The 15,629-nt window shown below is 37.6% G+C and overlaps 1 protein-coding gene across 1 annotated transcript in view; it reads right to left on the bottom strand.

The window, feature by feature from the left end:
• Window positions 1-604: 604 nt before the first annotated feature.
• Window positions 605-15,629, bottom strand: part of LOC105670393 (defective proboscis extension response 1) — a 293,881-nt gene continuing 278,856 nt past the window's right edge. The window contains exon 6 of the mRNA XM_012363900.2: window positions 605-2,889. Coding sequence (XP_012219323.1) covers window positions 2,786-2,889 — 104 coding nt within the window. The 3' untranslated portion in view covers window positions 605-2,785. The remainder of the gene's footprint in view (window positions 2,890-15,629) is intronic.

The following is a 15,629-nucleotide window of genomic DNA, read 5'->3' as shown; positions in this document are numbered from 1 at the left end:
AAAGTCAAAAGGCAAAAGCTTCAAAGTTGAAAAAGTTGCAATTTTTCCCCCCTATATTGAAGTGTTAATGTCAACTATTTTTCTTCAAGCAATTATAAAGAATTTCACTTACCTCGTTTTTTGGATAAACGACTGGTTAATGAGGCCAAAGGAATCCCAGCGCTTGGCATCGTTTCGGAAATATTGAGCGGCTAAAGGAAATTAATCGGGCGCCGTCATTATTTTGCGCGGATAGTCTGCAAGTGAGAGACTCCATGAGCCGAAGCCGGAGATCCTTAAATATCCCCAACGGGAAAAGTTCGGGAGCGCATCGGGGTCATGGCTATCGATCTTCGCGGACCATCTTCTCGCAGCCATTGCCATTAGCTCCGAATTACCGACCATCTCCGACGAAATAGACAAAGATTTATATTGTAATTTAAATTAGATTCCCGCATTACGATTATATACTGCGATTCTGAAAATAGTAAGATGGAATTGGAAATGAGCAGACAGTCTTCTGATTTACGCGCGGATTATTTCTTCGTCTTCGTCAAAATGTGACGAGACTTCTCCGATGCGACATCCCATCTAATCAGGCGTGGCGAGAATAAATCAAGCAGCGTTGTGTGGGTAATTTATTTACAAGAGTAAAACATTATGTACAAGAATGCGTTTCTTTCGCAAGAGAAACCGTGTGAAAACAAGATCGTGAGAAGGATGTGAATGAAGGGTGGGGAACACAGTTTTCCGGGCTAGTTGTGGATGGTGTGTAAATCATACGAGTTGTAAAGTCGCGTGGTTTTACATACATTTTCTCTACTATTACCTATACGCGTGTGTGTTTTGTGTGTACGTGTGGGAGTGTGTCTCCTCTGTGTTTTCCTTTAAGTTTTATTTAACACTTATGCCGTAAGTAGAAAGTACTTTGCTGCGCGGCGGTGGTCGGGTCCACCCCGCTTTATTACACCCGCTCTTCGGTTAAACTTGCTCGTGACACATTTATTTTACACTTAACACTTTCCTCACGAATTCTCTCTATAGTCGGGAAAGGGCGCCGGGGGCATACAGTCCTGTTTTGTCTGCTCGCTCTCCCTCTCCTCCCGAGCGACGACACTCGCTCTCAATTGTGTTTCTCTCTCTCCCTCCCTCTCTCCCTCTCTTTGCATCGACACTCACTGTGCATTGTCATTAATTCTTACGCTTGCATCGCTGCCATTCGCGGTGCGATTGTTCTAAAACCTCAGCGACGACGACGTGACTTTTAATCCTTCTCGCGCAAGGAACGATTCTTAATTATAAATTATAAGAATTCCGATCTCGTCGTTGCTAAGATTCTGGAATAATGTTAATAACGTGTCTTCGCCATTCGTGGATATGATAAGAATCTCTTCGACTGTTGTGTCGTGATCGTATTCAAATCATTACTCAACGCTTGCCGTATCGTTTCAGCAACAAATCGTACCAACGCTAAGTTGCAAAGTGTAAACTAACTTTTGAGCTAAATCAAAGGAACGTATATCGCGTCCTGCTAATTAAGTATTCGCAAATAGGGAATGTATATTCTTTATTTTATAATCTATATGTAGATGTTGAGTGTAAAAGAAGCTTACTAAGCGAAAATGTTGGATCACACCAATCGATTTTTTGTGCCATGAATATATTATGAATAAATCAGAATTAAATCCAACAATATTGTACGGTGATTGTTATTATTCCGAAATTTGATCGTTACGAACGCGCATAAAAAGAAATAAATATTCTAAATATTTAATCGAAGAATTCCTGAAATATAATTAAAAAACGATGCTTGATGAAGCAGATGCGTCAATTAATAAAAATAAACAAAGTCAGCTTGTTATTTAGGGAAACGATCGTTAAACACGATGTTGTAATTAATAATTTCGAGCGCAAATTGATGTTGAAAATACTATTCGTGGCAGCACGCCAATTACTGGAAAACTCTTTCGAATTGGAAATGTCTCGGTTCGTTCGTTATCATTACGCAGCTATTTAACGTTTTACAGGTGCAGCGCACTGTCGCTACATTACAACAAATGTATGAAAAGTTTTCGGCTGCGAGTTTGTTCGTTCTTTTCAAGTTCTCGCGATTGGGACAAGTTGACTCTCGGAAGTTTGTCTTCACGCGGAATCAGTGGTTCCGGGCGGCCGTATGTATCGGTGATCGGCCGCCTCACCGCTCCGCTTAACCCTTAGGCACAAAGCTTCCCTTTTATTACGTAAAAACGACCCTCTCTTAATCACACTATCTTCGTATTTGTCATCTTAGCGGCCGAACTTATAGTTAAAATTGAGATAAACGAGACGAGAATTTACGCGACAGATTAAAAAGTACGAGATAAACGCTACAGCTTGAAGTGCGACATTGAAATAATAACAAATTTAATTGTTCGCTAAACGGAGCTGAGAAATTTGTGATTCGTGATTTTCATTTCATTGCATACAAATTAAACAATTTATTAAAAAATGTTTTTTTTTAATAATTATAATAGATTCAATAAAAAACAATGTCAATAATGGTCAACGATAATTATTGTAGCGATTATCTTATAAAAAATCTGTTAATCGAAAGAGATCGCGGCAGAAAAATATCAATCTTTAGATTTAATCGTGGCTAGGTTCGTGTAATTCCTCGAATTATGTAACGCTTCGGCCGCTATAATGAAATTTGCCAGATCTAACCAGGGACGGTCTGTGCAGAAGGGTTAACGTTAAGGGCGTGCAATCACGTTGCGACACGTTCATCGATTTTACGAGTCTCGGGCGACCTTCGTGTACGCGCACATTATCTCAGCTGACCTAGAAGGAAGGCGAGCATCACCAGAACCGTCTTGGAGTTGGGCGAGCCGGCCGCCGTGTTGCCGTGCTGCATCGCGGCTGGATGTTCCCCTGAAACAGAAACGAGCACTTTCTTTTATTTTCCACGAATCTATGTCTGGAATGCAGTGCGGAGTATATGGCGCACAAGGAGGGTGCACAGTCGAGACGCGGGACTTGAATTCTGCGCAGCTATAGTTACGAGCGATACGATTTTTTGTCGAAATAAAAATGTCAATTGCAGAAATTTTACTCACAATATTGTTATAAATGAAAATTGCATAGTTTGGTGGTCGATTCGATCATTTTATAAACTGTTTTATTTTAAAAGTTAAGTTTATTTTATTTTACCTGGGCTTTTAAAACGTGCATTTTGGGATTTTAAAATATTTTGCAGTATTTAATCCCGTATTTTACGTATACATATTAGAACGTGAGATTTTATCGTAACAAATTTAATAATTTCGGTTTTTACAACGTTATGAAGCATTGTGAATTTCATGGCTCAATTGTAAAGTTGTGTTTTCTAAATTTTCTAAATTTTATTTGAAAAAAGTATGTATATTTTAGAGTTTTTTACATATTTATCAGTTCATCATTCTATCTGTTTGTGGCAAATTTAAAATATCTAGCTTTTACGCGAAACGTTACACGCGAAATTGTAAATTTCACCGTGTGGTAGTAAATGGTGTCATAATCTGCTTCTCGGCCATTTGCATGGCTAGATGCAGGGTCTCCGGGTATAAATTGTTAAAGAACCCTCTCCGAGGAACGGGACTGGTATTTCGTGGCGAAATAGTCCCAAGTTTGACGTAATTTTACATGTTGACGTCGGTGTCTCGACGGATTTGTAGAATTGAGGTCAGTGTGATATAGCAACAGTTACACAGGCTACAGGCGAAGTGGTAGCGTGTTTCTCATGTGTGCGCCGGGACATTCGCACCCTCGATTGATTTCTCGACGAATAGTCTTCCGGAACTGGAACGAGCGTCACGAGGACGATTTGCGCTGCTTTTCCCCTTCACTCGATAGAGCCGCATGTACGAGTGCTCTTTTCTTTCGTTATGCTTCCAGTGATGCCACTTTTGGGACGTAAGGTTCGATATTGCGTCTGACACACCTTGAGAGTAATCAAACATATACAGTCTGCTGGAAAAATTCATCTGGAATATTTGCGGAAATGTATCTGTTGTTCAAACAATTTCTTAGTCGTAGATCGTAATCGTAGATCTCTGTATTTTTTTTTCATTTCGCGTCTTCTGATTTTTTTTTAGTTCATAACGAAATGCGAGAGAGAAAAGAGGTTGTCTGTAAACTCTCCTTGGAACTCGTTTGTGCGCAACTGCGATCGTGTTCAACAAATCGCAAAGCGCGGTCATTCGCAACGCGGCGTAGGAGTGCATAACTAATGCATCGCGCGAGAAACCAAATCAACCGGCATTAGCCTCCCTCGTTGCTGCCGTTCCGTGTCCGTGCGATTACTGTCGATTAATATGCATCATGCGAATTCACGAGCTGTTACGTGCATTTTTAAAATAATCGCTGGAGATCGCAGAGCATACGTTTCTATTAACCGCGTGTTCATTTGTCTCCCGCCGCACGATCCGATTCGTTATTTAGTTTTATACGAACGCTACAAATAACAATCGCATTTGCATTTCTCCCGTCCATAACGTACATGGTACTGCAGGCAATTTAATATTGATAATCGACCGATTATCTCGAGAACTATTTTGTCACAGCATTGTTAATACAACTTTTTTTCTTTCAACTATTATTTGCGGAAAGATTCCTCTTTTCCGTCTATTGTGTATAGATATACTATCTATATATCACGTTTAATTATGCGATACAAAATTTTATTTTTTCAAATAATAAAAACTTTAATTTTAACTCGAAAAACTATGTCGTATTAAAAGCTAAATGGTAGAAAAAATATACAGGAATATTTTTTGAAAAAAATTTATCTCTTTTTGGTGGATAAATATTGTATAGAACGCGCATATGCACATTGATCATATAAATTTATTAGTATTCGTTAATGGAAAAAGGATTTTTATTTAGCATGTGCTATGCTATATGTATATATTGGGATTGCATTTATACTCTTGGTTTGAAATTAAGCTATCCAAAATGTAACAATAAATAAATTTAATAAAATACACAGATCATTTATGTGAAATCCAATAATTCGGGTTTTCTCCTCATAAATAAAACCTCAGATAAAAGAATCAAATTGTGAATCGTGCCGCAGAAAAAAAGTCAAGTGGAAAAATTGTTGGAATAAAAAGATAAGAAAGAAATTTTTGGCTAATAATATTCATAACCGTTCACAGATATTTTTGCGTTGTCCGTCCGATCGGACGAGAATGTGCGCATTTTACAGCTAGCTCGCTATATGAGACTTGTCGAAAACGCGGCATGGGACTGCGTGATTAACTGTGTAATTAATCGAGAATTGAAATTCGACGGAACTCGTCAGCGATTTCGCGCCGCGGTGGAACAATGGAGAGTTATTAATACATTCGTGTAACGCGCGCAGAGTAGAGCGGCAAAGACGAGTTCGGCCCGAGTGTGCTAGTGGTTGCGGAGAATGGGACAAAGTATAATTAGCCGAATGTGCGGGCTAAATGAATTTTGCATTGTCGCTTAGCGCGCGCTCGACGGAGAAAGCGAGCCGTGATTACTACAGACAAATAGGTATATGAGATTCGTCGATTCTGATGAATAATTCAGCGTGAAATTTCAAAGAACCGAAAAAAGTGGCCAAACGAAACAGATTTTTGTAGTCCTGCGCGTCGCTGAGAATTTTATTATCACAAAAATAACAATTTTTGCGTTTAAAGAAATATGACGTTAGAATATTTTTATGAAATATGACGAGGAAACATTTAACAAATAGCTCTTTCGTGTTAAACTTCTGTTTAGTGCGCTAGACAGTCTTTGAAGAATAGGATACTCGTTCATATATCTTGTCTCTCTCTCTCTCTCTCTCTTTCTCTCGTGGCGCACGCTCGCATAATTACATCTCTGTAAATGCGCCTTGGTGCATTTGGTACTAGACGACGCGCGATTTCGTGAAATTAATGTTCTTCTAACCGACGTCGGACGCCGGAGTCCCTCGTGAAAGAAATAAGTCGGCGAGTCGTACAAATCGCGGCGCGCAACTCGCTTTGCCTCTTCTTCCTGTTATGCATATCTGAATATTTATCTTTCCGGAGTAGCCGACTCGCGCATTCATCGAGCATGGAGAAGAGATGAATTCATGCACTTCGCCCGAGATAATTGCACTTCGGCCGGGGTCCGCAGCTCATTTGCACTGCCGGAAGAAATGCGCTTTTTTTTTTTCGACGATGAAAGACGGCACTTCATTCATTATTTGTATCAACTTCCGCTCGTCACTTTGCTTCGCCATTTCCGTTTGCGGAAACCCTTGGCGGCAAACTGTCCGTCTGAGCTTCCTAAAAACATTATGCCGTTGTCGGAACTAATGGAAAAGGGCGGGAGAGCTTAACGCGATGTATGATGAAATTATAGTAGCTAATTATTATTACATATTTTTTTTCAATTGATTCAAAGAGAAACATTATAATATAGTCGATATTTTACTTAAATATTAATCTGCATAAATTTTACGTCGTAAATCTCGAAATATATTAAAATTATAAAAGATAAATATATATGTTAAATTTTATTCCATCGTAGAAAAATCTGCATTTTTAACAGCTTAATAGAAAAAGATTGACACGGATCAACGTTATGACGTAATACTTTACTTCGAATGAATCTATTCATTATTTTACTCTATTCTGAGGATTCTTAAAAAAGCTAGATAAATAGATGAACTTGCATTCCCTTGAGGATTTGTTCATAAGTATTAGAATCACTCGCGATACCGCGAGGATGTTTCTGGAGACGATCTTATTCTCGATAAGATTTACGGATGGATTCGCGAGGGAAAGGACGACTTCCCTTTTGTAGCGTCTTATAGTTTCTAGCGGATTTCGAAAATTGGATCGCGAGCGTATAAAAAGCTTCTCTTTGTCCTCATAATAAGACAAGTCTAACGGTAGAAAGTATCTTCACTTTGTCAATCGAACAGAATAAAAGAATTATATATATTAATTTAATTAAATTTTTAATGCAATAAGATCGAACAAATGTTTTAATAAAATTTAATTTAATGTTGATGTTAAAAAGACAAGTAATATTTTATTAGAGTAATCGTATTATAAATACATATAAGATAATGTAAATAAAAAAATATTTTTTATTTATTACATACTGAAATTATAACAAATATACGTATATATATATATATCTCTCTCTCAATAAATATAATCCTTTTTAATATACAATATATGCCGCTGAATAAAACATTCGGTCGACAACGCTAAGAATTATTGTACTTAGCTCGCTTTTAATATCGCATTCTGTATTCGTAATTTCTGATCGTCTGGGGACATTATGCTTTGCATTCTTGAAATTTAATGATAACAATCAGCTTCTGTACGAATCTTTGTAATGACCGGAAGAAAACATCTCTTCTAGGAATTGCTTTAAAATATTAGTTATATCTTTTTATATACGTTGTTATTTTTAAAAAAATATTACATAAATATATCTTAATTTGTAGAACTCGGCAAACTGCTTCGTTGCTTTTATTACCAATTAGTTTTATCAATTCTGATAAATTGGTGTAAATAAAAATTGGAAAATTTTATTGAAAAAGTTCTTAGAAACTTTTTAATCAATAGATACTGGAAATATGTCCGACAGCATATTTTGGTTACCATTTCGCCGTTCGACCAGGAAATTAATCGAGTGACGATTTCGCAGCCGTCAAATTGGATTGACCGGGGCATCGAATTTCGAAAACTGCCGATTTCTGATCCGTTGGGGTGACGATTACAAAACGGCGGAATAACCGCAAAAGGGTAATGTGGCGTTGAAATTGGCTGCACCGAGGCGACCGCGCCGCGAAAATTACGGTGATAACAGGCACCCGGGCAGCAGTGCCGAAACAACCGGAAAGATCTCCGGCTGTCGAAACACCGCAAAATTTCCATCATTCCCCCCCCCCCCCCCCTCCCTCGTCGTCGTAGCCACCGCTCGAAAACCCCTGTAATCTTTCGCGCACGGAGCGGCGCGTAATTAACGCGCGCGGCTCGATCGACCGAAAAATTTCCGGGGGTTGTGTCTAGCTCGGCACGATTGTGATTCAGGGCGTGTGGGGAGCACCGTTATTGCAAGCATTGGTCGCACCTCTTTTAGTTACATTATTCACGCGCATCCTTTTTTGCTCTCCCTCTCGCTTTAAAAAACTAGGGTATCGATGATAATACGTGTCGGGGAAACAAAATATTTAGGATTTCAACTTTTTATATGATGCATAGGTAATTTCGTAGATAACATATAGGTAAATTTCCATAGATGTTATTTTACGTCGATAGAAATGCGACATCTAATTTTAGAAAAAAAAAATATCCAAAGCAGAAGTTTGAGTTGCCTTCTAGGCGTTTCATTGAAAGTTTAAACAAATTTAAGAATTTTATTAATTTATGACAGTAAACAAGTGCAATAACTGATTCTCTATCGAAGGAATATAAAAAACTTGAGAAAAAAAATTTGAAAAATATTTCCGCAGCCCTTTTTCTTTTGTGTTCCTAAGAAAGAATTCTTTCTTTCGCTTTTCTAAGGGAATTAGATTTTTAATTCTACGAAACATCACGAAAAAAAGCAAAATGCTTTGGTCACGAACAAAAGCGGTAAACCAAAAGAAACTTTACGATTGTTTTTTTTCCATCCGCTCGAAGAGATGCCTCGAAGGAAACATAAGCCTTTTCGCATTTTTTGCACTCATTTCCGGAACGAGAATGGCCTAATTTCTTGCGGCGCACGTTATTACCTCGTTCACATCTCGATAGCAAAGCGGATGCGCTCGTAAAAGATGCACGATTGCGACTGTGAGAGCGAGGAATAAACGTAGCTCGGTAACAAAGAGTTTAAAGGAATCTTGTCTCGAAGGAAATCATCTCGCGTTGTGTCGCGGCCGTCGGATCTGTATTTGAATGTACGTCTCTGCATTTTTCATGATTCACCGGACGGAGACGTCTTTGCGTCGACGATGAATAGGACATGGCTTCAAGAACGTCGAGAATTATGCGCGGCGTATAATAGAATGTATTCGTCTATTAGAAGAATGGAGAAAACTTGGCCTGTTTTACGTGAAAGAAAACTTGTAGTATAAATATTATCGTGGAGTATAAAGCAAAATAATATAAAGCGGACCTGATACACAATGTAAATACTTTGTTCATCTCGTATAAAGTGCAAATGTCGCGTAAACTTGTGATCAAGAGAGATTCGTCGAAAAGATTATTTATTTGCATAATCGCTAATACAAATTGCCGTAAACTAGGACAGTGTGGAATAAACGTAATGACGATGTTTAAGGAAGAGGATTCTGGAATATGGCGTTGCGAGAAAGTTACAACCGCATGGCCAGAACGGCAACCAGACACTTAGGCAACTCGGCATAGCACCTGAAACTAGGCTACATGACTTACATCCGTCACAGAAGTTTGCGTTAGCGAACACGTTGCAGCGGCAGCAACTGACAGGCAGTAGTGCAGCCCTTAAATACATCAGCCAAACGAGGCTCGCCATTGAATTGCTCATCGGCAAATTCATCCCTGCGCCGGCGACACCACTCACACGAACGCACAATATTCGCGACGACGCAATCAAACATTATGCTGCGCGAAATACACTCCGCGTTTGACGACGGCCGGCATTGCGCGCGCGACGCACTTGTCGCAAATATTGGCCGAACGTGCGGGTCGCATTCGCGCCGGTTCTCCCCGGAGGTCCGGGAGCAAACAACGCGCTTTATGAAAATCAGTTAACTCGGAAAAAAATAAATAAACGCGATCGGAAGAGCGTGTGTGTTTCGCGTTGTGTGATATCGTGCTCTCCGTGAAAATTTTCAAGGTACATTGTTTGCAAACGTTGAGCCTCTTGCAATTCGCGAGTTCTGGATTTTTCTCGCTAGAACACAGCAACATTACCATATTATTAGTCCGATGTCGCCTCGTGGAAACATTTTTGTGACTTAAAATATCGGAGGGTTTATTTTGAAAAAATATCAATTTCGAACTCGAAACGGTGAACGATTCTGCAAAATGTTTGAAAAGTGCTACTGAGATTGCAATAATGCGATAATTTATTTTTCAAAATAATATTCTTCCGCTATAATCTGTTATCAAGTTTTCAAATAATTATTTTACGAAAGTAATTGCGCCGGAATCAGTATTGCGGTAATCGACGCGCAGTCGGAGAACTGCTGGAACCGCAATATTTCGCGGTGTCGTGTAATAAATCATTTCGCCGATTATATTTCGTTTCGTTGAATGTAACACGGGTTGGAATTTTATTTCAGCCGATGATCGATTCACATGCCGGCGCGGTCGTGCAATTTATCGCCGGCAATAATTACGCCGCGAAATGAAGTGCATTACGCCTGAGTGCAGTAACGAAACGACGGGGGCGTCGAAAACGCATCGGGCTCGTTTGTGGAAAACTCGCGCGCCAGCGTGCGATAAGGGAGCGTGAATTAATGTGCGATACGACAATCGCGGCTTAAGCCGGGCTCGGAACAATTACTTTAGATAATTGTGTATCTCGGCGTAGCGACGAGTCGTTTAGATACCGGAATCGTCGCTAGACGAAGAGAAGAATAATAAATTCGCGATTACATTCGCGCGCACACGAATAAGGCTTTCGAAGCACAGAGAGTGAGTTCTGTAAAGTTACAATATAGGAAACCGTAGACTGCTTTGTATTTTCGCCAAAAAAATACACGACTTTCAAATTTTTTTAATTGCTAAGATATTAAAAATAAACTAAAACATAAAATTTTTAATTTAGAAAACCATCTATCTTTTTAACGGTTCTCTTTAATTTTAATGCTGATATAATTTATTTTAAATTTTATTTAATCAAATAAAAACACGAATTGTATTTATATGTATATCGCATAAAAAGTAAAATTATTGCAATTTGAAAAGCAGTTGTATGAAATTTAAATTTAATTATGTAAAATTTAAACTAAATTTTATTTGCTTTTATTTTGTTTCGTAAATTATCTGACTCCGAAATCTGTTCATTACTGCGTTCAAAAATGTTGGTCGACATTATAATTTTAACTTTGATCCCGTTTCCGTACTTTACTTTTACTTTTGGAGAAAATTACGTGACTCTGCAGTGATATTGCATTAATGTTTTGCCGTTAATTTAGCTTTATGTTACAAATGGTGCGTAAAGCATTTTGAACGATCAAATTGGTAATGTTCGGAATATTTTACTTGTGCAAAAACACAAGATGCATGAAAGTGCGACCGAAATATCATGCGGCTTTCGGACTGGACCTGCCTCTTTTTTTCACACTAAAAATGAGATTTCCGCGAGAGAATCTGATGCTTTGTTCGAATCGACGGCTACATCGGGTTCCTTTTACTGCGCTTACATGCGGGGGATCTTTATCTATGATTAATGGAAACTGCTGAAATAAATATCGGAAAAGCAATCAGGTACCCCTTTCATCCCCGCCCCCCTTTTCATCTCGAAAATGGAATAAATAGAAGACGATTCCGCAGCGTCGCTCGAACGGGATATATCGGTTCTCGGTCGAACTACGGCTTCGGTATTGAGTGCAATCGAGAGCAGCGCGGAGCCTATTCGAGAGAGAAAGACGGGAAACGGTAATAGACTATGCTAATGACCAACTAGGTCCTCCGATTCATCTCCAGCCGCGGACGCGATCGCGGTTTGGCAGTTTGCCGCTGTGCAAGTGCACTTGACCCGATTTGAACCGCGATCGCCGCGGCGAGGAAAAAAAAGCGGCCCGACAGGAAATCGATCGGCGGGAGCTTCTTCGTTTCGCGTCGCTCGTCGGGCTTTTAATGGATTCGCTCGAATGGAGAGAATATCGACAGGAATTAGCCTCTCTGCCAAGCCGGCACAATGAATGCTTGATATTGCGGAATTAACCCTCCAACTCGAAGACGTCGCTTTTCGGAGACAAGAGACCCGAGATTGAATCTTAACGATTCCCGTCGCAGTGCAGAATAATGATTGAGGTTGTCGCGGAATGTAAAACAATAATGATTTGTGAGTTGGAGCGTTAACTAGCTGAAATACGAGCTTTTATACTAAAATCTCTTAAAATTAACGCGCGAAAGAAAATTCCAGCTTAACGTCATATTAATATAAAATGTAGGCATGTGAACTTAAAGTATTATATTTGTTTGCTCATTATTAATGTAATACATTTCTTTAATATAATATTTTGTGCATTTCAAATTCATTTACAATTGTATTTAAAAGATTTATTTCAAAAATTAACATGTATTTTAAATTAACTTTTTATTGTACTTTTTATTGTAATTCTTAATTTGTTAGTATTCTTCTAAGTATTACGAGATTTCATTTCGTTGATGAATTATTAAGAGAGAAGGTGAATTAATAGTGAAAAAAGGATTAATAAAAGATAGCGCTGCACGAAAATATCATATGAGAGAGACTAATTCTGCAATATTGACAAATCAGAGAGAAGTAAATGTTTCAGTATTTCAATGAATTATTTGGACGTGGATTCGACCAAACGAATTAAATGTGGCAATTAGTTATATCGTGTACATATATAGGATTAGTAAGAAAAAATATTGTACACAAAATATAATCTACGCGAGAAACTGTGTTAATTTCCTGACCATTCAGAGAGAATTAATTATGGTACATATGTTTGCATGAATTATGTGCGTACTATATACGTAATAATAATAAATATTAACTTACAGACGTTGTAATGAAGGAAAAGTTACATGACATTTTCGGCGAGATTTGTTTAATTGTAGAATCATTAGAATCATAGAATCGTTATGTAAATTTCTGCTATGTGTAATAATCTAAATTGCAGTGACAAAAGTACAAGTCCGGAAATATATTCTATCAGCTTTTTTGTGAAGTAATAAATTCACAGCAAAGTGAGATAAACATTGGATACAATAACGTGTGGCATTATAAGATCGCGTGGCATTATCGTAACACTATCTCGTTTATTTCATGACGGGCTGCATCCTCATGTCGCCTCTGTGTCGTGGTTAGCGCGGGCAAAACATAATTCGATCTATCGCGCTGTCCCAGTTACGGCGCATATGACATCGACCGTCTCGCTCTTGTCTCGCTTTCCCGCAGTAATTTTCTCTTTCTTTCTGACTGATAACGTTCATCGGCGAGAAAGAAAGAAACATTGGCAAAATATTCACCTGTCTCAAAAATTTAGATAATCCAAATTTAATTTAGATTTATAATCTGTTTTTTCTTCAGTAAAAAGTTGATGAAAAATTTTGCCCCAGCGTTTTAATTTTTATATATTCTAGTTCTTTATTTTTACTTTAAAATTAAAAAATACATACGCATATATTATAAGGGAGAAATTTATATATACATATATTGGAAGTTTCTTATAATACCCAAGTTTTATTAGTTATTTAGGTATTTAAACTTCAATTTTTTCAATTTTGTATTGTGCACTTTTAATAAAAATATATACGGTAACGTTACGGCATACATAGCAAAAAAGATAAACATTGTGTTAACATTAATAAAGCGAATTTTCTCTCATTTATTTTTCATCTTCATATGTGATAAAGTGGCGCGGGATGTTCGCTGTTCGTGCGTAAATTAAAATACGCCAACGCAATGCGATTACGCAATGTATTTCGTTAAAATAAAAAAAAATGCAATTTTCCGTTTTTATCACGCGCAACTTGGCAAATCTGAATACGATTGAGTATAAATCGCTAGCTTAATATTATAATCTGCTGTATCCATCTGTCGTAATCTTAAACGTTAAAATTATAGATTTTTATATTAGTCACAAAATATAGTGATTATTGGCAGAAAAATTGGGCGATAAAACTATTCCAGAAAAATCGGAAAAGTGCATTTTCGTGTTTCCTTAGAGAAAAAAATTCATATTACATCTATCAGTCGGCGTTTCGAGGTTGGAAGTATTCGCAGTAAAAATCCGGGCATTGCACCGTTAATTTTACCGGTCGACACTTTCATCTGCTACGACAATTTAGATCAGCTCGGCATTTGTACAAGTGCCATAAATGAAAAGTTTATAAATCGCCGATGACCGATTTCGTCGCAGTTACCTTTGGCCGCGATTTTATACAAACGCAATCGTTCGCTAGTATTTATGAGACCACATTTATGTCACTGCGCTTGGTATTTCCGTAGGTTAATTCGGTCATAAATACACGTAGACGCCTTTGTAGCGATAATCGTGCCCTTTATGCGCGTATATGTGTTTGTCGTGCCACACGTTCCACATACATATGTGCCAAGCGTGTGTACACGTTTGCAAAATATCCTAGTGCCAATGAACATGTACGGTAAACCAGAAATGCGTTCTGCGAAACAGTCAACGTGAGTAGACATGCAATTTATACATGAATAGTAAAAAATTTGTATTTTCTAGAATCAAGACTGTCTCATTTCCATAATTCCATTCCAGTGGATTTTTCAACAACAGTAAAATAATAAAAAAAATTTATTTAAGAACGAGTAATGTGATTTTGACGATTTGGTCTAATGACATCTGTAATGTAATTGAAAAGAATTGCTCCAGTAACATCTTCATTGCAATGTAATATAACTTTATTTTAGTTTATGAAGTTTTGCAAATCATCTTTCTTCTGTGAATTGTGCTACTTAATTTAATTCTATCTATATACTCGAAATACTTTATTTCAATTGCAAGCAAAATTGACATGTCTGTTTTTTATTTTGTTTTAATTTTATACAAAATATAGAAATATAAAAATGTATTAAATATATAGAAATTAACGTACTGAACATTGTTTTACATTTGTTATATTAAATAAATACATTCAAATAAGTATAAATTAGTCCAAGTTAAATTTTATCTCTTGAATGCAAAGTCTCTTAATAAAAGTTTTGCAAAGTTTCAATGGAAGAAAAAATATGACTTCAATAAATTTAAATTGAGTACTATTGAAATTCGAATCCAATACCGTTCTCCGAGAATTACCTGTAAGAAGGAAACGATTTCATCGAGGTACTGAGAATATCATAAAAAAGTAAATATTGGAAAAGAGATTTGCAGGAGGAGGGCGGAGACAGGTCTCGAAGAGCGCTGCATTCAAAGGTTAATTAGATTAGAAATGATGGTAACTAAATTCTACTGCAAGAATCACCGGACCCTCAAATCCACGCGTGTAAATGCTCATAATGGCGCGTTAGCAAGCTGCACGGCAAACATAAATGGTAAGCGCAGGATTACGATATGCAGGTCTATATTTACGCTAATATTAACACTAGCGCTCATTCATAAGCGCCAATAAGCGCCGTTAATGCACTTTGAGACTCGCGAAAATCTGTGCTGCATAATGGATGGATACGTCGACTCGGCGGGCGTTGTTATAACGTTTGTACATCAAATAACTCAGTGATTTAATCGTGAATTTACATTCACCTGCTTAATAGACGTGAAACAATTGTTGGTTCATGATAACAGGAATCGTAACAGTAACATGTAACTTGGCGCGAGTACTCTATTTGGCGGAAAAACATTATCCCGCGATTTTACCGGAACGTCTAGATCAAAATGATTTACGTAAAATCAATAATTATTTTGATAATTATTAATGATAGAGAAGAGTGCTGAATAGAAAATACCGTAAGTTCTCTTCACAACAATGATAATAATATAAATTGAA

Source organism: Linepithema humile, chromosome 3, assembly GCF_040581485.1.
Source record: "Linepithema humile isolate Giens D197 chromosome 3, Lhum_UNIL_v1.0, whole genome shotgun sequence".
NCBI lineage: Eukaryota > Metazoa > Arthropoda > Insecta > Hymenoptera > Formicidae > Linepithema > Linepithema humile.
Note: the sequence above shows the minus strand (reverse complement) of the source record. Positions and strands in the feature narration are given on the sequence as shown.